The sequence below is a fragment of the Polyodon spathula genome, chromosome 4 (genome assembly GCF_017654505.1).
Source record: "Polyodon spathula isolate WHYD16114869_AA chromosome 4, ASM1765450v1, whole genome shotgun sequence".
Taxonomy (NCBI): Eukaryota; Metazoa; Chordata; class Actinopteri; order Acipenseriformes; family Polyodontidae; genus Polyodon; species Polyodon spathula.
Window position 1 is genome coordinate 84,661,699 of NC_054537.1, and position 22,451 is coordinate 84,684,149.

The window sequence follows — 22,451 nt, forward strand, 5'->3', positions numbered from 1 at the left end:
AATGTTTGTAGGCATTCTACAAGGTGTAGGAAGTTATCAAATAAGCAACTTCCTTTCAAAAAACATTACAAAAGAAGCACATTTTGCATACTAATTCAATTAAAAAACAAACAAACAAAAAAAAAAAACAGTATTGGCAGCCTATAGGCTATGTTGGTTGCCAGTCTGTCTGGACTCACCAATCTTGGACATGCATTTGCACGCCCAGAATGTTTTGATTATTTAATTTTACCTTGGCGTGATCCACGGCAGACAGTGGTCCGTATTTGTTTACTTGTCCATGTTAAGTAAACCTCTTGATTGAATCGTCCTGCCTATGTGGAGCCTACTTTTATTTCAAACGCAACACTACAATATAATATATTTAGTACTCTCCAACATATTGTGAAATATATGACCTCATATATCTATATATAATCCTTTATACAGTGTAATACATGGAAGACAATTTCGAGCTAATCCACATGCTGGTTCACAGGCACTTGAATCGGTGATATAGTTAGTGTATTCTTAAACAGGCTTCATTCCAATTATATTATTTCAATGTTATAACAGTAAATAATTGAAGTGCAAGCAATACAATATTGCTGGGAATAGTTCAATATTACGATAAAGCTGAAAGGTTGTTTACCACTTGCTTCACAGTAACTGGTATGCCAAGCTCAAACCATCATTGCAAGACATGGAAAGGTACATGAAAAACAGACTAAATATGGAGAAATATAGGGTACTTTTCAATTTCAGGATCAAAACACAGACCCTAGGTACTGTAACACAATAATGTTGCAAGCTGTATTCATTTGTATGAGGAATTGAATTTCAGCCTTTTCGGTGCACACTTCAGTAAACCCTTTCTTCCTGTGTTCAGAGTCATACCATGCTATCCAGTTTCTCTGTCTGGTCTTCTGAGCTTATATCTCCATGGTCCTAGAAAGTAACAAATCCTTTGAAGGCTTTTTCACCTCGGGTGTAATTGCCATCCCAAGTAATTTTTTTTTTGTTTAATTTTTTAATGTAATTTTTGCTCTTTTTCTCTTTATTTTGATGCTTCTTACTGGTTTTGTAGTTCTATTTGAGCAATATTCTTTAGATATTGTGCTTGCAAGCTGATTAATGAAATCCAGGGTTTGAAGTGACATTCCTTTTTTGTTGCATGCTGTGTTTGATTTTTTAAATTTTTTTATAATCAAATCTTGGTAAAGAAAACGAAAATACCCCAACTCTCCACAGATTCTGCCATACGGTGGTGATATGATGTATGGGTGGATTGCTACAGACACTGATAATGTCATTGTTTCAATAGGAGTTTGTAGATGAATTCAATTTGATGTTTCAGACACTTGTCTATTGAATCCAATAACTCCACACTGAAGTATATTTTTTTTAGTGTATTGGGAACATTATTGTAAGAAAAGCCTTCACTAAAATGTGATTGTCAGGCAGTAAGTGCCTGTCTGGTAGAGCAGATGAGGGTTCCAACAAAAGGAGGATTTGAATGCTTGTCCCTTTCATGTCACGCCATGTTATTTTGATGCACTTACAGAGACAGTATCACACACATGGGTCCACTGGAGCATTTGAAGTGACTGACTGTGACCAGCTCGCTGCGACAAAAGGAATCTCTCTGTATGCTACGCTTGACCAGCTTGCTTCTGTTTGGGCAGAAAGGACCTTTTCTTTATGTCTTATTGACGCTGACGTGTCTGTGTGATTTGTTATGAGCGTGGTCTTCAGACTTCTCAGCTACTGCAGCTTTTACGGGCGCTGTGACCTTCACCGCTGTGTTAGCATGTACAAGTCTTTCAATTGAATAATGTGCTCAGGGGTCTGTCATACCTCGCATTAACAAACAAAACACCGGAGCATCCAATTCTGAGCTTTAGAATTATTACAAATGGGTTGTCTTCAGATCACAGTAAGACCAGTTTGTCTGTTTGCATTAAATCTCTAGGAGGAAAAATAACCCTCTTAAGAGGCAGTGGATAACATCAAAGGTAAACTAAGCCTGAAAGCATGATATTTCCCTTGTGTCATTACAAAATACTGTAGTACACCTTTTTTTTCAGTATGCTATTTTTTTACACTTTGTGCATGGTAATTTGAGGATTTGAACTGGCAACCTCTTGATTACAAGGCCTTTTCTTTAACCACTGAATCACACAGCCTCTGTTCTTCAAATAACGTAATGGTTTAGACAGACTTCAACCTTCTATTCTAGTCGACACCAGTTGTGTGAAACTAATATAAAAACCATGAATGATATGCAATCAAAAGGTGGTACAAAGTTTGTATTACCAATATTTGCTTTAATTTCTTGATTGACAATAGTTTATATATATTTTTCTCAGAAATAAAACAGGTTAGGTATTTATGAACATTGATTTAAGTAACATATATGTGCAATATTATTTTCCCCCAAAATCTGCTTTAAGACATAACTTTACAAATATGGTGGTCCATAAAAAAATAAAATTAAAAGATGGCTTCATTGATTAAATTATGTTTTAGATTAAAACAGATGAGTTCCTGCACCGATGGATGTACAATGTCAAAATACTAAGTACTGTACTATATAATGTGCTAGACTGACACCATGTGGTGATATATGTGAATTACATTGTTATTGACATGTTTGATCTTTCATCTGCCCAGATTTTCTGATTATTATCCCAGTTTAGTTCATTTTGTAAAATATACTAATATAATATAAAAAATTGTTTATTTTGGTTTGATTATAATCGATAAGGCATCAGAATGGAGTCTTGAAGTTGGTGGATTATTGTTGAAGAAAGAATTCATATGAATGAGAATAGTTTTATTTTCAACAACACATTTAGTTCTTAAATACATATAAGCTTGGATCATTCATATGTTAAAAGGTCTACAGAGAGATATTGAAAATATAGACTTCTAAGGTTGCATTCGTCTGTTGAACACACATTTATTTCGATGTCTGTATACAGATTAAGGTTATGTGTATTTCAATACCATAGAGACATATAAATATATGGGCCCTATTCACAAAGCTTTTTCAGTTGTTTTTATGAATAAAGAACAATTTAAATTGTGTTCTATATTGGTGTTAAAGGAGCCAACACTGGCCCAAAATGCATGAGATCACTTTGAAATAGCTCAGTAGTCATGGTTGCAGTGTTGAAGTGCACCTCCACCTGACCCAAATTAGATTTCCTGGGGCCCTGGCTACAAGTGTTGTGAAAAGCACCCCCATACTGTATATAGTTCTATAGTGTTAATTCCTTTCAGAAAACGAAATGGCCTTGATCAATGCCTGAGGGAAGCTGTGATCTTCAATAAAAGCAATAGTGGATAAAACAGCAAGAAGGCTGCTTAGGTGAGTGACCTACTAACCCTATTTTCTTCACAGCCATTAAGCAAGTTGTTGTGTTGGAAGATGATTTTTTTAAATCATTCATGAACCATTAATTGAAGACAAGGGAAACATATTATTTAAAAAAACAAAACAGTAATAAGGTCAAATAAACAGTTTATTTACAAACTATATATGCATATGATAATCAGTTCGCTTGATCATCAAACATCTAATTTGAAAATTAAAACATAAGTTTCTTCAAATGTCGCCACAGTACATGTTTGAACTGCAACAGAGCTAGAAGCCATTTTTTCTCTGGTGTAGCATATTCCTACCACAGGGGGTATGAACGGTGGAATAGTGGAGAAGCACAATAACCAAATCCCCTTTTGACAGCCGGAACATCAATATAAATGTATCAGCAGATCTTGAGCCATATGTATTATGCACTCTGTGAAAGCATATCAAAACTATACGTATGGTAAAATCCTACCCCTTTTATATGCCATCTGCAACCAGTAGAAATCCCCCTGGACTTCAATAGGTAATAGATCAAGGTCATTGCACAATGTACAATAATACGTTAGAACACACTAACCTACAAAGCCTGTATTTAAAAACAAAAACAGCAGCTGAAGCTTAGAGGATGCCCCAGCATATCCCAATGAATAACAATATTTGTAAATGTAATGGCTTTTATTTCACACCAATGGTCCGTTATTTATTTATTATCTCACATAACGTGTTACAATAATATGCAATTGTACTGTATAATTGATTCCATATACTTTTCTAAAGCTTACCTTTTTCTGTATAGCATGTTTACATTCCCCAAAAGGTTGTTTCAGCTGCAGGGACAAACCCTTCCTTCCTTCACTTTGAAATCTGCTTGCCACATCTCTCTCTCTCTCTCTTTGAGTCAGATAGGTCTTTTTTTCTTTGTAACATAAGATTGAGTTAAATCTGTGTGATGCAATTTGGTGGATCAACAGAGAATATTTTCAACAAATACGAAAAACAAGGCATTTAAACACTTTTGCACCTTTCATAGTAGACCACCCTCACAAAGCACTTTAAAAGATACAAGACTAGGGAGTGTGAACTATGTATCAGCTGCAGAGTCACTTATAACAACAACAACAACTTCTCACATGAAAGACATAAGGAGGTTAAGTGACTTGTTCAGAGTCACACAGTGAGTCAGTGGCTGAGCTGGGGACCTCCTGGTTATTAGCCTGTTTCATTAACCACTGGACCACACAGTTATCAGTTATGGTGTGTCTGTCAATGATCTGAAAGTGGTGCATCTTAATGCAGCTGCATGTCACATTTTAAAATTGTGTGTATTCTTAATGTTCATAAGTGGTGGTGGGGGGCAGATGGATTAATGCAGAGTTAAAATGTCGAGGTATTTGTACCTGCAGATGTGCTATTGACTGAAGCCTAGTTAATATGCAAAACTTCACCATGTGATGGAGATGAAACAGCACCATATGGGAAAGATGAAAGCACAGATCCTTTAATGTTTCCTCAGTGCACTAAACGTGGCTCCACCTGCTGGGAATTTAAAAAAGTGAAATATGAAAGTATTGCAGAGAAATGAAAGCTATACACCAAGACCTTTGAAATATGTTTCCGTGAGCGCTTGGTGGGCCAGTGGTTAAAGGACAGCGCTTGCTACTAGAAAGTTTCCAGTTCAGTACCAGCCACAGACTCACTGTGTGTGACACTGAGCAAGTCACTTACAGCATGATTTTTAAAAGGGGCAACTTAAGAACTAGGTTGCAAAGTGATTTCTAAAACCTGATTTGGGTCAGTAAGAACATGGCTTTCAAATGGTTTAGATGACATGAGTTGTGTATTCATCTTTATAAATGAAGTGATATGGTTACGTTAATTAAGCTTTGAAAATGATTTTGCAACCTAGTTCTTATTTTGCCCCTTTTGAAAATCATGCTATTAACTTCCTGGTGGTCCGTCCTTCGGATGAGATGTAAGACTGAGGTCCTATTGTAAGTGATTGCAGCAGCAGCTGTGATACATAATTCACCCCCTAGTCTCTGTGGATAAAAGTGTCTGTCAAATGACAAATTAATAATGAATAATAATACAAGCACAGTGGCCTGAGTAAATGAGCCTGAGTAAATCTCTTCTGTTTTGAAAATGAGGAGACAATCCTTCTCTATCAAAGAATGTTTGTTATAATGGATTAAAACCAGCATGCTCCCTCTAATGGAGCAGACATGTTCTGTATATGGTCACTGTGGAAGAAACTTCACATTTAGCTTGCATGTGTATTAGTACTGTAAATAACTTCAAACAATAAATCACAATGCAGAGGTAATACTATGTTGTGACTGATCAATGCATTAGATACAGTCTACTCTACTGCACTGTTTAAGGGTTATCTGTATATAACTAAGTGTCTGTGAACAATTTCTGAAGGCATGTTAAGAACCAAGGTACATTTGGCTTACTACAGTATTTATTTATCATTACAATCATAATAAAAGAAAATGTGTAACAGTCATGTATATACATAAATGCTTTAAACAGGTCAAAAGAAAACTCACTGTGCTCTCTTACAATCTCAGACATGCTAGTAAGGAAAGTGTTCTTCATACAAGCCACAGGCACACACACAGTACTCTAGACAAAGTTCAGTTTCATGTGCTAATACATTGCTCACATATTCTCACGAATACTACCTGCCCATGTCAATTCATTATGAGCCTGGCAGGCAGTAAGCTATGAAAGTGATGTATCAAGATTTGGGTAGTTCATTTGGGTTAAACATTAAAACAAAACTCAATCACGGGTTACATGCTATACTCATTGCTGCTATTCGTCTCCATATTGTAACAAACAGCACAGCTGTCTTTCTTTGGATGGCTATTACTGTGTCTTCTGGTTTGAACATGAGTATATTTCAGGATGGTATTTCAAAAGTGAATGATGTACTGTAATCTTTGCTAAGAAAAGCTTTCACAGCTTGATCATCAATTCTTAATTCTGTGACACTTTTCTCCTGCTTCCATTTATGTTTTTACAGGCTTGCCCAATTTGGTTAAAAAAAGAAACGAAAAAGAGAATTAAGTATTCATGATGTAATCTGTTAATACAATAAAATACTGTTACCCCCTCCCCATACATATACTTTTACTGCTAAATAAGGATAACATATGTTCAGAGCCTCACAGATTAATTTACTTACTAAACACTATATACACAAATCCTGAAAAGTTCAAATAACAAATTATTACCAGTGTAAACATGCTTCAGGAACTTAAATATATAAATTATTGCACATATACACGGATTTGTCCACTTCTTCATAGAAGCAATGTTTTCATGGACAATCTTGTGAGCCATGCATGCTGCTGTAAATATTCTGTAAAACTTTAGCAATCGTTTAGTTTGGTCAGGAAGCATCATGTCAACTTCATTTGATAATTTCTCAAGGTAACGTTACACAGTTTTTAGTGTTGATACCATCACTTCTCAAATAAGCTGCAATACGGATGTTGATTGTGCTGGACAGCATGCCATTTAGTGGCCATTAGAAGGCATCCTGGCAATGAAACAAGTTGGAATTTAAATGTACCATGGCACATGCTACCTGTCCTGGCACAGTAACAGACCTTTCTAATGAATCTCACAATCACATGAACATAAAACCATATTGCTGGGTGTACTGTACCCTTGCAGTGGAGTTACTTCAGCACAAATCCCTCCCCTTCTTTACCCCAATATGACTGACAGTTGTTGGTGCAGCAACTGTTACAGTTATTTGACAAAGCACACTGCATTTTCAAGTTCATCACGATAGATTCATATTTTACACTGTACAAAGGTCTATGCTTTCCATTTTGCTCCTGTCCTATATAACAACGAATGATTCAACTCTACCCAGCACGACACGATCACGAGACAAGCTATTCTGTGGGAGTGGGCTTCATAATGATTCCATGTAGCTGCGTTTCTAACCCTAACAATTGACAGGCTTAAACAACTGCTGAATAAACCATATGGCAGAAAAAAAGAAAAAGTCTGCAAGCCTTTTCACTAAAGTTCAAAAGAAATATAGTGGTAGTTTCTGTAGGGCAGTGTCTTCTTGTCTTCTATTTGCATCTTCTTGTTGGGTTTGACATTTCTATTGGGTCCTCTTCTTGCACAGCAGCTGTATGATTACAGCACCTAATGAAATCGTCTGTCTCCCTGACACGTGAAGAGAAGTCTCGAAACACTTTGTTTCAGGGAGAAGCCACAGCATTGTTCCATGTAGCATGATATTAATAAAAAAAAATCAAACATCAACATCATTAATTATTATGCCAACAGTTTGGAAGTGTACAAGGACTTACCATTCCGCCATCCACATATACTATCACACCGCCAAGGCATATTCAGTTCAATGAATCTTTACAATAACATATTCCAAGTGTAGATAAGAGATCAGAAAGGTGCTGATGGGCCCTCGCTGGGCTGTTTCACTTGGTGTGTGTGTGGTTTAAAAACAGGTTGCACAGTTTCAGGTCTCGTGGCACTTAGCATATTAAGGCAGCTTGTTTGTAGAATTCAGTTCTTCATTACAAAAGTAAGTTTTGAACCAGCTAGTTTTCTTGGTCGTCCAAATGATCTGAAAGGCCACCTCTCTCTTCCTCTACCTCTCTCACTGTCAGCCTTCTTATCACTCATCTGTGGATTTCTGTGATGTCAGCTGCTCCTGGTCTGAAATGTCATCTTTTGGAGGGCGTGCTCGGTCAAAGAACCCACACTGTAATAAAAAACAACAGGTAAATAATCCTATTAGAAACCTCCAAACTTGTATCCACCAGTCAGGAAGCACCAATGAAGATAGATGATTGAGCTGTAAACATGGGAAAGAAGGAAAGCAAGACAGTTATTTTTGTAGAAGCTGAAGCCAGTGGTTTCTACAAACTTTGCTTAATCAGCTACAGTACATGAACTATCTAACAATTGTTGTTATGTGACATTGTCTCATTGCTTGTTACTGTATTTCTGTTTCTTCCTAGGGAAACCCTCAAATACACAACCATAAGCCTGATATTAAGTGGGTTTTTTTTGATAATATAAAAGACAAAATAAAGACAGCTTTCCATCTCATCTGTACGCATTGCGTGTCTTTTTTTTTTACATTGCAGAGGGTGGTTCATCCTGGCAGGAAAGAATAAGAACAGTGACTAAACTACAGTACTGTAATGTGAGTTTTCACCCACTGCACTCCAGTATCAAAAGTTCACGTCCTGACAGATAACCTGAACATGAGAAAGCAGACAGTTTCTAGATCTCAGTCGACTGGCTTGAGGCTTGTCTTTAAAATGATGATTGGGAAGGCAGTTCACTTCTGGTGGAGGAAAGCCAGGCCTTCTGATAGAGAGTGCTGATGAAGCTAGTGAGCCTGTATCTACTGCACCTCTGACTGCTGCCAGATGTTGTTACCAGGCTGCAGTGCCAGATAAAGTTCTATAAAGGAGAAGGTGATGAAAATGTGGAAAATGTTGCCTATAAATCCTACAGGCTTTATTTTAGTTACATTAATGCTGGCAAAAAGCCAAAATATCCCATGGAAGTGTGCCAGCTGGAGTTATCACAGAGCCTTTACATCTTTAATAACACTGGACAGAATTGTAGCTGGAGAAAAAATATTACGTAAGGAGAATACTCAAATTTCATCTAAGTGCTAGAGCTTACAGTATTGTTTAAAATCTGAGTTGTACATTTTTTTTTAATCAGTCTTTTATGGAAAATAAAGTATTTCTTTTTTGGGGTATAAGGAAATTGTTCTGGTATTAAAGTGTTTCCTTTAACATTTTGTTTCATAGCTAGTCTTTATAAATGAGGGATTTAGAATGAGCATAAGGTATTGGGTCACATTTATTAAGCCTTCGTTCAAATACAAAATGTTCGTATTGTTTAATGAGGCAGACTTTGAAGCATGTTAATTGAAAAAAAAGAGACATTTACTTTAGAGTTACATTTTTTTCTACAGTAGCATTGTTTTTGTGAGGAAATTTTGCACATGTGTAGAAAAAAAAAATCAGACCTATTTTGTTTAAATTGCTATAATCAAATCTGTGTTTTGCCCGGTGTTCCTGCAAAGCATTTCCATGCACAATCTGCAGACTGCCTGCTTCCCTATTATGCAGTCTTACACCTTCCCACAAATAATACATGATTGGTAAAATTGTATTTTATTACATTTAAGCTTGAGTATAAAACAGTTCAGGTAAAAAACATCTCTACTAAAGTGCATTATGTTGCGCTGTAAAGTGTACATGCAACATTTTAAAATTGCAATGCCAGGCATGCCACAAGGGGGCATAATAACTTAATAGTTTTAAATGACTGCAAAAAAAGTTTCAGTGTTTACGGATTTTTTTCATGATTCATATATTTATGACATTTTACAATATATTAATAGTAAAGGCTGTTCTAAAAGTACTACATTTGCATACATTTTAAAAGCTTGATATACTTTATCCATTTTGTAGTCCATATTGATGGCAACATTGACATATTTTACCCTTGCTAAATGTTTACCAACTGTTTGCTGACAATTTAAATACTCTATTTTACATTTGGATGAAATATCAACTCAGTGTGCTTAATGTGTGCTGATAAAGAATGGGCATTTCTCAAACAAAATGGGATAGGGTTAGGATTAGGGTTATGTGTATGGTGGAGGTGTGAATGGGTTAGGGTTAGGATTAGGGTTATGTGTATGGTGGAGGTGTGAATGGGTTAGGGTTAGGATTAGGGTTATGTGTATGGTGGAGGTGTGAATGGGATAGGGTTAGGATTAGGGTTGTGTATGGTGGAGGTGTGGATGGGATAGGGTTAGGATTGGTGGAGGGTGTGGATGGGTTAGGATTAGGGTTAGGAGGTGTTAGGGTTATGTTAGGATTAGGGTTATGTGTATGGTGGAGGTGTGGATGGGATAGGGTTAGGATTAGGGTTATGTGTATGGTGGCTGTGTGATGGATAGGGTTAGGATTGGGTTATGTGTAGGTGTATGGTGAAAACAATGGTAGGGTTATGGGTTAGGGTTCCCAAGGGTTATGTGTTATGGACCAGTGTGTTGTGTATGGGATAGGGTTAGGATTAGGTTGATGTGTATGGTGGAGGTGTTGGATGGGGTGTTATGATTAGGGTTCGTGTATGGTAGGGTGTGGATTTGTTTAGTGTGTGTATGATGGGTTAGGGTTAGGATTAGGGTTAGGGTATGGTAGGGTTATGGGTAGGGTTAGGATTAGGGTTAGTGGAGGTGTGGATGGGTTAGGGTTAGGATTAGGGTTATGTGTATGGTGGAGGTGTGGATGGGTTAGGGTTAGGATTAGGGTTATGTGTATGGTGGAGGTGTGGATGGGATAGGGTTAGGATTAGGGTTATGTGTATGGTGGAGGTGTGGATGGGATAGTTAGGATTAGGGATGTGTATGGTGGGTTATGGGTAGGTGGTTATGTGTATGGTGGAGGTGTGGATGGGATAGGGTTAGGATTAGGGTTATGTGTATGGTGGAGGTGTGGATGGGATAGGGTTAGGATTAGGGTTATGTGTATGGTGGAGGTGTGGATGGGTTAGGGTTAGGATTAGGGTTATGTGTATGTGTGGAGGTGATGGGTTAGGGTTAGGGTTAGGTATGGTGGATGGGTTAGGGTTAGGATTAGGGTTGTGTATGGTGGATGGGTTAGGGTTAGGATTAGGGTTATGTGTATGGTGGAGGATTAGGGTTATGGGTTAGGGTTAGGATTAGGATTAGGGTTATGTGTATGGTGGAGGTGTGGATGGGTTAGGGTTAGGATTAGGGTTATGTGTATGGTAGATGGGTTAGGGTTAGGATTAGGGTTATGTGTATGGTGGAGGTGTGGATGGGTTAGGGTTAGGATTAGGGTTATGTGTATGGTGGAGGTGTGGATGGGTTAGGGTTAGGATTAGGGTTATGTGTATGGTAGATGGGTTAGGGTTAGGATTAGGGTTATGTGTAGGATTAGGATTAGGGTTAGTGTTATGGTTGGAGGTGTGGATGGGTTAGGGTTAGGATTAGGGTTATGTGTATGGTGGATGGGTTAGGGTTAGGATTAGGGTTATGTGTATGGTGGAGGTGTGGATGGGATAGGGTTAGGATTAGGGTTATGTGTATGGTGGAGGTGTGGATGGGTTAGGGTTAGGATTAGTGTTATGTGTATGGTAGATGGGTTAGGGTTAGGATTAGGGTTATGTGTATGGTGGAGGTGTGGATGTTCCTGGAGTATTTGATGCTGGATGACAATATGCAGAGCAACACAAGGTACAGCCCATAAAATAACCCCAAATTCAACCTCAGATGATGCTAATGACTGTAGCGTATAAGGATTAGAATAACAGGACAGTTCATTCTCATTCAACAGCTGTTATTAAGGAACAAAAAGGTTATGTTATAGATAAAATCATAAAAACCACAAAACCGGGCCATTAGTCAATTGTATAAATAATTGCTGTCATCCTATATCTAGTAATGCTCATTAAGAAAAGAAAGGAAAACGTACCTTCCACATGACTAAAGTCAAAATAGCCAGAACCAGCAACCCAAGCAGTATGGCCAATATAATAACCCACAAGGGGATTGCAAATGACACGTCAGGGGTGGCCCATAACACCAAGGATTTTATCTGAAAACAAAATAACATAAAGGAGATAAAAGTCAGAGTCTCGAATAGATTATGTTTGTTTTTTTTCAGCCTTTTTAAAGGGAAACATTTGTTTCTGAATACACATAATTTATGTGCGATGCTCGTGTGGAGAATTGCATTAAATTACAACAAGATTGTGGCTGAAATCAATTCACCTTTAAGGAGTTATTCAGAGGGGGTTTAATTCAATTCATAATGACAACAAAATACACAAGGGGATCCTCAATCATCTGCACAACCCAAAACCTTAGCACTTTAAATGTTTGATACATAGTTTCAATAGATATCACAAAACACGCTAATAACACGTGTAGGTTCTACATAAGAGAAACACACTGTTCTGCAATACTGTTGCACGTACAGTACAGCGAGGACTGGACTGTATCTGTTACCAAGTTCAAATGCTTCCACAGCTCTACTATTTGTTGTTTCAAGAATAACTGCCTCAGGGGCTTCAGTGGAAAAATAAACCTGCGGTAAGAGATGCATATTTTTGTGTGTAAGAAAATATTAAATGGTCACCCTCACAGCAGGAGAAGGTTTCCAATTGGTTCAGAATGAGAGTGTATCTGTCATTTGTACTTCAATCAAGGAAGCAATCTTGAAGATTTTGATAAGCTAACTCCCTTATTTATCCAAAGATTCCATGCCCCTCCCACCACTTACTGCTAAGGATGCATGTGGAAGCTTTTCCGGTTTGATTCGATAAGGCATGTCCATCACTTTGAAAGATACAGTTGAGTGCAGGGCATACGGATCATTCTTTCTCTAGAAAAACAGTAAACACAAAAATATTATATTCACAATAATATATAGTAGTTGCATTTTGGTAACATGGGGAATTTGCAATGGTCTTATGTGGTCTAGTTTGTCATAATATTATCCTATTTATAAATAACTCACTGGCTAATTTAGCATCCAAAACTAATTTCCAAGACTAATCAATAGGAGAAGGTGGTAAAGTCATTCACTATTCTAACAGCAGTAATCCAAACCCCTTCGCTGTATTTCCAAGCTAAAGTTAACAGAATGCAATGTACTTGCTGCATGTGCGTAGGGTTTGTACTCTTAACTAGACTAAAACAATCAGCTTATTACGTTTAATAAGCAGAAAAGCAATTGTTAATTAAGAAGTAATGCAAACCAACTGGCATTCAACTTCTTTATGAAATGGTAGGCACAGTATCTCGTATCTAGTATTTAGTGAAAGGAAACTTAGATCTGCAATGCTTATTTGAAATATTGACATACTTCCTTTAGACAATATATCAGCCAGTACTATTTGCATTAGAAGCTGGTATCAAAGCAGATGAACACATCTCTCCTCTCCTATCCTCGTTAAGGAGTCTGCCGTTCCCACAGAAAGCCCACGTAAACATGTTTGGATTTATATTTGCTGATAACAGGCTTTTGAATGGATGTAATTTCCTTTTTTTTATTATTTATTTATTATTAACAAAACCTATCAGTCAAAATCAAATCACAATACCAGATTATTACATACACTAGACCCCCGGGATAGCTAATTTAATTCCAGAACCCTGCTACTTCTTCAATTTTAATTTAAGCCTTTCACCATTCACCACAGTGTTGAACTCTTTTGATGGGCTTTTCTTCAGAGCGTATAACCCGAGTCACATGTACATTTGATCTGACTTCTCTGTACTTCATCCCCTATTGTACCTGTAATTAGTTTCGTTCCGCTGTTGACACCCTACTCCTTCCTTTAACACCGCTGACACTCATATCTATTTAAGACAAGCAGGTAATAAATCGTTCACATGTCTGGGCACTTGTCAGGTATAGTCTTTGGTAAAAAATAATATATATATTTTTTTTAAATCTATATAAGTTGGTTAGAGTTTTGTTTTGAAGAACCTTGAGCAACATGGAGGATACTGCAAATCCATGCCAACAGCAGAGGTCAAAGTTTTGCCATTTAACACAGCTAAAATATGAACAAGCTGCACCCTTCGTGCTGCTATTTACACATGATGGAGACCAGAAGGCATATTGTGTCCCACTGGTGCCAGAACACAATCCATGAGTCTGCCTTGGTGTCTAATTTTTGCATCTGATTCATAGTTCAATGCAGCTACATTTTCAAACCCATTGTGGTCTGATTTTTAACAGACATTATTTAATTTAGTATTTTAGCATAAACCTCTGTAGTGCTGAGGTAATGGATCAACAAGGTTATTTATTTTTAGATAAATTCTGATCCTATTGATAATTATGTATTTGTGATGTTTTTATTTACTTACTTATTTTTGTAATTTATTTAAATTGTAATAATACATTTCAATTGAAGTTACAACATGTGTCTAATAAAACTTGTAATATCTTACAGGAACACCTGCACTATTTAACATAATCATGCCGAATGTATTAAATTTGCCTCTGTTAAAACTGTATAGAGGCTGCTGCTACACACATCTCAATCTCCTGCAAGCGCTGTATTTGAAAATGGTTCTATTTAAACTTTGCCACACTTTTATGCAGAACTGTGCACTAATATTTGGATCTGGAGAGAAGCAGTTTGACTATTATCCAAAGTAAATGTGTGCAATTTATTCAAAACAGATTCTCATAACAAAAAAACAATAAACCTAATTACTGTATACTAGCTGTTGGGCAAAAAAAATGGAACTTCAAATTCCTTGCACAAATGGAAATGATTTTAAAACAATGCATCACTTTGTGAAAAACACTTGGAATTGTTATTACCTGTAAGAAAGTGTGTGCCCAGAGTCGGGATTTCACTGTAACCACAGCGCTCTGCCCTTTATCCAGTCGTACAACGTGACACACTATCCTTAAACAACTGATGGTGCTGCAGTTCTGAAGGAGAAGAATGGGATTGTTAATGAAGCAGTTTGTTCTCTACATATTTATTGTATTAGTCTCAGTTAGGACTTTGGAGATTACTTCAAACGGATTTGCCTTGTGGTTGGGATTGTTCTTAATTAGCTTGTAGCCAGAGTACTGTACTGTGTACGACTCCAGCATTTCCAGTGTCTGCGTTACATCCCTTTGAACTGTTCATGTTAATTCTGCAGTTCTACCTTGCTTTCCCTGTGGTTATGCTATGCATGATGGTTTGCTATGTTTTTAAGGTGCTTTATTACATCTCTGTGCTTTTACAACGGTACATTTTTATAATGGATAAAATGGCAATCATTTAATCTTGTTGAGTAACTTTTTCTGTATACTGTATATGATACACATTGGAAACAACTTTAGCTTGAGCTGTTATAAGTTCTGTTGTTATAAGTTCATGTTATAAGTTCACTGCTAGACAGTGATGGTGGTTGGAATCAAGCAATATTAATTATTTCATTGTTTTGACAAAATTCCCATTTCTCCTCATTAGGAAAGTTGATCCCAGGGTGGTATGTATATTTGTATCTAATAAGTGACATATTTTATTATCCTTTATTTTACAATAGAGAGATGCTTTGACAGTAACTTTTTTCCCCTTCCAAAGGTGTCCTGGAAGACAACAGCAGTACAAGTTGACACAAAATAAACTTGGGGAAGAATATAGGAAAAAGTTATAGGGTGAGCGAGTACTGTTGTCTCTTATTATCTATGATTTATATTATATATACAGTATAATCTAAGAAAAGAAAACTTTCTTTAAAATATTGAAACAAGATAAAACAATCTTGCATGACTAGTCAGTGCAATTTTCTTGTTAAATATTTTTAACAGTGCGATGGTAAATAGTTAAAGTTGAATCCTATGACTTCTTGTCTGCCCAGTAACCTTGGCAACTGAGAATAAGTGAAGAGAATGCAAACTTTAAAATTAAGAAAACCAAAAAATTAAAAAGTGTATCATATTGTCACAACTTCTACTGTAATTATGTCTATTAATATGGTGTTGTGGATAATGGATGGCAGGACATTTTTGTAGTACTAACTGGGGTGAAAAACTGTTCTCTCAACTGATGTCAGCTGAGGTGGGGGTTATTATTTCAAGTCAGTGTGGAATGCATGTGAATGTATTAGAATTCAATGATGAATATAATTTCAATTCCTAAAACGTATTGAAATGTGCTCCCTGTATGAGTCACTTAATGCATTGTTTACTAAATTCTATAAGAACCTCTAATCTTTTAAATATTTGTACTGTCTGAAGATAAGTTTAACAATAACAGCTGCTGGAATACTTGGGACGAGAATGCCTGCTTCTTATCAGACCCAGTTGAGCAATGGCACTAAATAATTCACAAGGATTTCCTGTTTAATTTTCTTAAACTAGAAAGGGAGGGGTGAAGAACCTCAACTCCCTGTCCATGTGAGTGACCTTTCTGGCATGCACAATCCACTTAATAAGGGGGTCACTGGCTGTCCAGGCTGTGCTTTATTCCCAGAGTCAACGACACAGCTGGGATTCACAATCACAGAGAATCAGTGTTAAACAGACAGCAAAGTTTAGAATATGAGAGAAAAATCACCCAGTAATTGAATAAATATGCAAATAAATACATTATTAGAGGCAAACAGATGCTTTTTTTTTGTTTATATGAAACACTGTGATAATTTGTGCTAATGTGTTCAACCTGTTTGGAACCATTCCAGTTGATTTTCACAGCTGTATTTTCTGTTGTTATCTTTCAAATCTTTGTTATGACCTGTGTTGTTTTGCAGGAGGAGGAAGTGACATGTTGAATAGCCAGTACATTAAAAACCGTACCATATATATATATATATATATATATATATATATATATATATATATTAATATATATATATATATATATATATATATATATATATATATAAAAAAAAAAAAACAGATCCTGGTGTATCACAGAGCAAGCAGGGGGAAGTCATCCTGTGTTTCAGTCCCATACATCTAGGAAGTAAAAGAACCCCTCTTGTTTGGGCAATTATTCTGGTCAAGTATATTCACATAAAAAAAGAAGCTTCCATATCACTTGTGTGCCACTCCCAAATGGACTGACAGCTCAAGGTCTCGTTAGAATTTCTTACCAAGGTCTTTGCATTGTATTGCCTCAGAGGCACTGGGACTTCCCGCTTCCTGACAGAATGCACAGCGGTAGAGTTCCGCAGAAAGCCCAGTAGTTCAGGGGTGTCTGGAAGAGCAGAAGTCTGCAAGGAGAAAAGTGATAGGCCATGTGGATTTATCCATGAAAACGTATACCACCTTCGAAGGACCTTAACATCATAATTCTTTTTTTGCCTGAAAACAATCTTTGAAACAGGCAGTGACCCGTGTTCCCATCATACAGTAGCCACCTGACTGAAGCAGTCAGCACAGCAGGATGATGCCATTCACAGACTGTTAAAGTGATGTGGATGATAAAGTGGACATCAGAACAATGTTCCAGTCTGTACAGAACTGCGGATATGGCACAAGTTCTAAATTAAGTGCCTGTCACATGCTCTTTATTACTAGTGGAATAGCCTCAAGTTGTAGATTCCTCTTTCCAAACACACCCGGCTAGTATTTGGAATTCATACATATAAATAAACTGACAATCAATTATTTAGTTAATATTTTGGTCCTATATGGAGTCCAAATAGATCCTGAATCTTTTAAGTGTCTGAGTTACTATTTTACAGGATCACATTCAGTGAGACACAAAAGTATTTAACAAATAAAGGGGGGGGGGGGGGGGGGGGGGGGGGGGGGGGGGGGGGTTAGGGTTAATAATCCGAATCTGACTTTACAGAATTTGTGGCAAAATATTTCCGTAGCATACTGTCTGTTTTCACGCACCCCCGTTTTGTGAGAATTTGATAACTGTGACGCTACAATCAGAACACACTTTCTTCAACTGTTTGAACAAATGCCACCTTTCAGAGCACTCTTTGTGGTATCAGATTACAAATGTTTCTGAAGTTTTTTCTTTAGATTTTTCCAGTCCTTCACTCCATTTTCAGTAAAAGCGGGGTTTTCTGAAAAAGTGTCTGCAAGGAAGGCAGAAAACCGCATCTGCCTGCTTACTGAACTCTAATATGAAAACGTATTTTAATATTCTGATGAAAATAATTCGTTTTGTTTACCAAAGACAGTTTTCAGATACACAGGTAAACAAGGCTGTGACTGTCCTGTTGCAGTATCACAAAGGTCCAAAATACGGGATTTAGTTGCATTTCAATGTAATTCGAGGAGACAATGCTTGGCTGGTTTAACGTCCATTCTTCCCGCCGATCTGATTGATCCCCGTATAGACATTCGAAAGTTTACGGTAAGCGTGCAGTTTTCATTTATTTATTTTTTTGCAAATATACCTTATGAAATACATTGAATGCCCCTTGATTATAAGTACGATAGTAAGTGCGTGTTTAGAAGCTTAACAGTCAGTATTAATAATTGATTTACATCGGTGTGAAGTGATGGAAATGGTGTTCGGAATTGGTGTGTAACACTGAGAACAGGTTAACGGATTTACAGGTTTAAAAAAAAACAGTGCAGCTTGTTATCCTTTACTGGTTTTCTAATGTGTTTAAATAGGCATAACATGTTTTAAAGTACAAGCTAGTGCTATGTTAAACTCAACTTCCGTTGGAATAAAAAACAAAAAAAACGTGTCAAATATATATGTAGCATCCCTGAGTGGTTTCAAGGTTTGTTTTGTGCTATAAATCGTTATACAGTACAAGTTCTCAAAAAGACGCAGGGGAATGAATCCGGTTTACAGCTTTTATTTGTGTCCGTCAGTTTTTCAAACTCAACAAAATGAATGATTATATATAGACTCACGCTCCGCCTATGACCTTGCACAGTAATAGAATAGGTGTGTCCTATTCCATACAGATGTTCAGAGTGAGCTGGAGGGGTTAGCGTCACACGTGTGCAGTTTATTGCTTCCAACACATCTGGGAAACCAGAAATATGTTTTCAATGCTTGTAAGTACATCCTGCTTTTAGTAGGTAAAAATAGGTATTTGGGTGTTCGCCTCAAAAATGCAATTGAGCACATCTAGTAAGGCAGGAGAAAAAACAGACTGAAATACCAGCAACAACTGCCACTGTTTAAAACATGCTTTCAAAAGTTCTTAACAAATTGTGCAATTGTAAGTGTCACAATTGCCTGTAGCTTCTGTACATCTCATTATAATATTTGCAAACCCTCATTTCCACCCCATTTTTGCAAATTTATGCAGGAACCGCAAAGAAAAACTGCTGTTTAGTACATTTCACCCTAGACTTCCGACTCATTTGCAACTATTGTGAACGCCGCAATACGTTAGTACATCTACCCTTCAGTGTTTTATAACTATTTTTTTATATATTTATTCTTTAAATAAATGTGTATTCAACAAACTGTGACTGGTGTCTAGTATAGATTTTCTATTTCCTGACCTAGTTCACAGCATTAAAACAAATGTTTGACAACGCTACCTAGCTCTGAATAAAAACTAAAGCAGTTGCATCGTTACATCTTTTATTTTGAAGAAAAAAGCATTGTCCCTTCCAGCCTTGTTGTGGGCATCCTGGAGACTGAGGACCTCATTCACCCCAATGTATAAATGAATCATAATGTTTGTAACAATTTAACAGCCAATTTATTTTAACATTATGTAAAGAGACACAAAAAGCCCTTTTATGTAATTGGTTCCTGCTGTCTCAGCTCAAACCCATAGCAGAGGTTGTATAAAATACAGCGATCATCATGTGTGAGTGTTTACGAGGCACTCCAGACATGGGATGTCCCACTGCACTTTGGCACTTAATCCTGCCTTCTACCCCACCTACACAGTAAAATTGATTTTATACCAATTAGACTGAATGCTTAAACACTTTTAGTCAGACAAAAAAAAAGGTGAGTAAAAGGTTAAGATCATACAAGGTTGAATCTGTCTTAGATTGACTTTGTGAGATGGGAAATGATTCCATAGGTCCTTGTGACAGAAATATAATGAACCTTGGTTGTAAATCTCCCTTCCGACTTGTGAGGGTGCTAAACAGCGAAAGTAGAGTGATTTGGACGGGCTGGCTTGACAGTTCATTTCCAGGGTCGGGAAGTCAGCCAGTCTGGAAGAAGGCAAGACTCCGTTGCAAGAACGTATTGACCTGGAAGGGAAACGACGTGGCAGCTGCAGATTATAGAGACAGCTGCACTCGTTTACCAAGGGGTCATGCGTGACGGCATAAAAGGGGCAGGAGAATCGCAATCTACTCCTTCACTTGGTTTACACTTGAACTCTCTGTGAGAGTCATCAGACAGCTAACACGTTTCCGGAGCTGTCGCCTTGGGCTAGCACAAAGCCAGAACAGCACTTCACTACCATCAATAATAAATTGTTATCACCCACCAGGAGCACTGCTGCACACACCTGGACTGGTGACCGTGTTCAGTACAATTATGGGGTGGATAGTGTGTACTTATAATTTGGGCTGCAATCCCTTGTCTTTTCCCTCCATGCATTACACATTGGTGTGTATTGCCAGAGATTTATTGTTTGGTCACCAGACCAGGAGTATAAATAAAAGACCCCCATTTCCAAATGGATTACAGTTTCCTGTCTGTGTTTGTTCTTGCACTGCATCACCTCTGCACCTGTTCACAGTCAGCAGCCACTTTGCCACAGTCTTTTATTATGAAGAAATACTCAAAAGCGGTTTTATATTTGAAACAAAAATATGGTACATCTCCACACATTTTCCTCCTGCTTTACCAACAATTCTGAAAAGCAATACCTACAGAGAGAGTATCTTTTGAATTACAAATTATTCTTGTAAATCGTAGTTATTCATTTATAACCCTTAATCCGTTTTTTTTTTTTTACATATTAATATGTTGCTGAAAATATGTTTAAGAACTAATCTGCCTAAATGTATTCTATGGCAGTTTGACAGAGTTTGTCAAGGAGAATAACAATATGAACTTATAGGTATTACAAGAGTGAGGCTTAGGCCCCTTGACTACATACTGCTGGAATACATCACAAACTTTCAATCTATACATAGATTTATAACCTAGATATGTACAATTTAATTATAAATGTCATATTCCTGAAGCATCTGATGCAATTAGCCAAAGTCATGCCTGGGTCACAATTTAAAAATCCAAATAATGCAATGCATCTGACTGGATGGAAGCATTTCCACCTGGGAGTAACTGTGTTGATGTTTTTTTGTCAATCTGTAAGTTCATTCATAGGAAATACACCATTCCTATATAAGCTAAAAATAAGCATTAATCACTCATAACATCTAATCAAATAAGACGTTTGGTTTTGCAAAATGAAGTTTATTTCTGTCCTTCTAACCCTAAATGACACACAGGACTTCTGTCATTTCCTTTTCTTTCTGATCTTGGATGTGATTACTTCTTTGTGTAGTGATGAATGATGACACTCATTAAGAACCACCCACCTCCAGATTCAGCTGATTTATAGTAGTATTTGTCCTGCAGTTTATGAGTCCATCTGTCTGAATCTCCAAGACGTACAGAAGGTATTCATCTCTAAAGTGACTGGGCCAGCCCACCTCCAGGAAGGTGTTGCTGATAGCACTGGGTCCTTTGTTGTGCAACTACGAAAGAAGAGCTAATGTTACACATGAGCAAATATCACGCTAACACACCAAAGCCAATGCAAAACATATCTGCTATGGAGCGTACAGCTATGGTCAAAAGTCTTGCTGCACCCAGAATTCATTAAAAAAACAACCTATATGAACATAACTTTGATATTTTATTTAACATTATGCAATTAAAGAAACTACAAAATGATAGTGTAAAAGTTGACCGGAAACCAAAATAGTAGTACAGTACTTCATGTTAGATGTTGAAATGTCACATTTAAAAATTGTCAGTTTTTTGTTAAGTATATGGAAAAGTGGTGTGTAATTCAATATGTTAACGTAACATTATCCAGCAGGTTTAATTTGACTATGAAGCACAATTAGTTAATTCTATAGGGTGATGAAAAACCTTTGGCCATAGCTATATATCTACATGTCACTTCTGTAGCTCTACAAACAACTTATTTGTTAAAATATAGTCCTTTGATCTATGACTTAGATTCAAAGCAGGGTGATAAAATACAGAACAGCAAGACAAAGACAGCTGTGACCACTATGGAAAAGCATCAAAGAGCTTTCACTTAGAGCCCTGTAGCAAGTAAGTTATAAAAAGCCTTTACATTTCTCAACAGTCTCATTTTAACTTATGTTTATATGTTGTTTTTTTTTTTTTGTTGCCTATAATTACTTCTAGGTGTTCTGCTTTGATCATTCAAAACCTAATACATTTATTAAGAGTCAGAGTTTAGTTAAGTAAGAGCTCTGCTGTTTTGTTTTAGTTTATTTCACTTTTTTGTTCCCTGAAGCTGCTCCGCTCCTTCCTGGACACTAAGCTGTGAATTATTCCCATATGCCGGAGGCTGTTGTTTACCAATCTAAACAACAGTCATCCATCACACTGCGCAAAATGATTGTCTTCA

The 22,451-nt window shown here is 37.0% G+C and overlaps 1 protein-coding gene across 1 annotated transcript in view; it reads right to left on the reverse strand.

The window, feature by feature from the left end:
• Positions 1-5,798: 5,798 nt before the first annotated feature.
• The window catches only part of LOC121315003 (integrin alpha-8-like), a 73,105-nt gene continuing 56,452 nt past the window's right edge, over positions 5,799-22,451 (reverse strand). Inside the window, exons 25-30 of the mRNA XM_041248832.1 lie at positions 21,382-21,540; positions 17,025-17,144; positions 14,752-14,865; positions 12,691-12,792; positions 11,881-12,003; positions 5,799-8,108 (exon numbers count right to left, since the gene is read on the reverse strand). Of these exons, the coding sequence (XP_041104766.1) occupies positions 8,022-8,108; positions 11,881-12,003; positions 12,691-12,792; positions 14,752-14,865; positions 17,025-17,144; positions 21,382-21,540 (705 nt within the window). The 3' untranslated portion in view covers positions 5,799-8,021. The remainder of the gene's footprint in view (positions 8,109-11,880; positions 12,004-12,690; positions 12,793-14,751; positions 14,866-17,024; positions 17,145-21,381; positions 21,541-22,451) is intronic.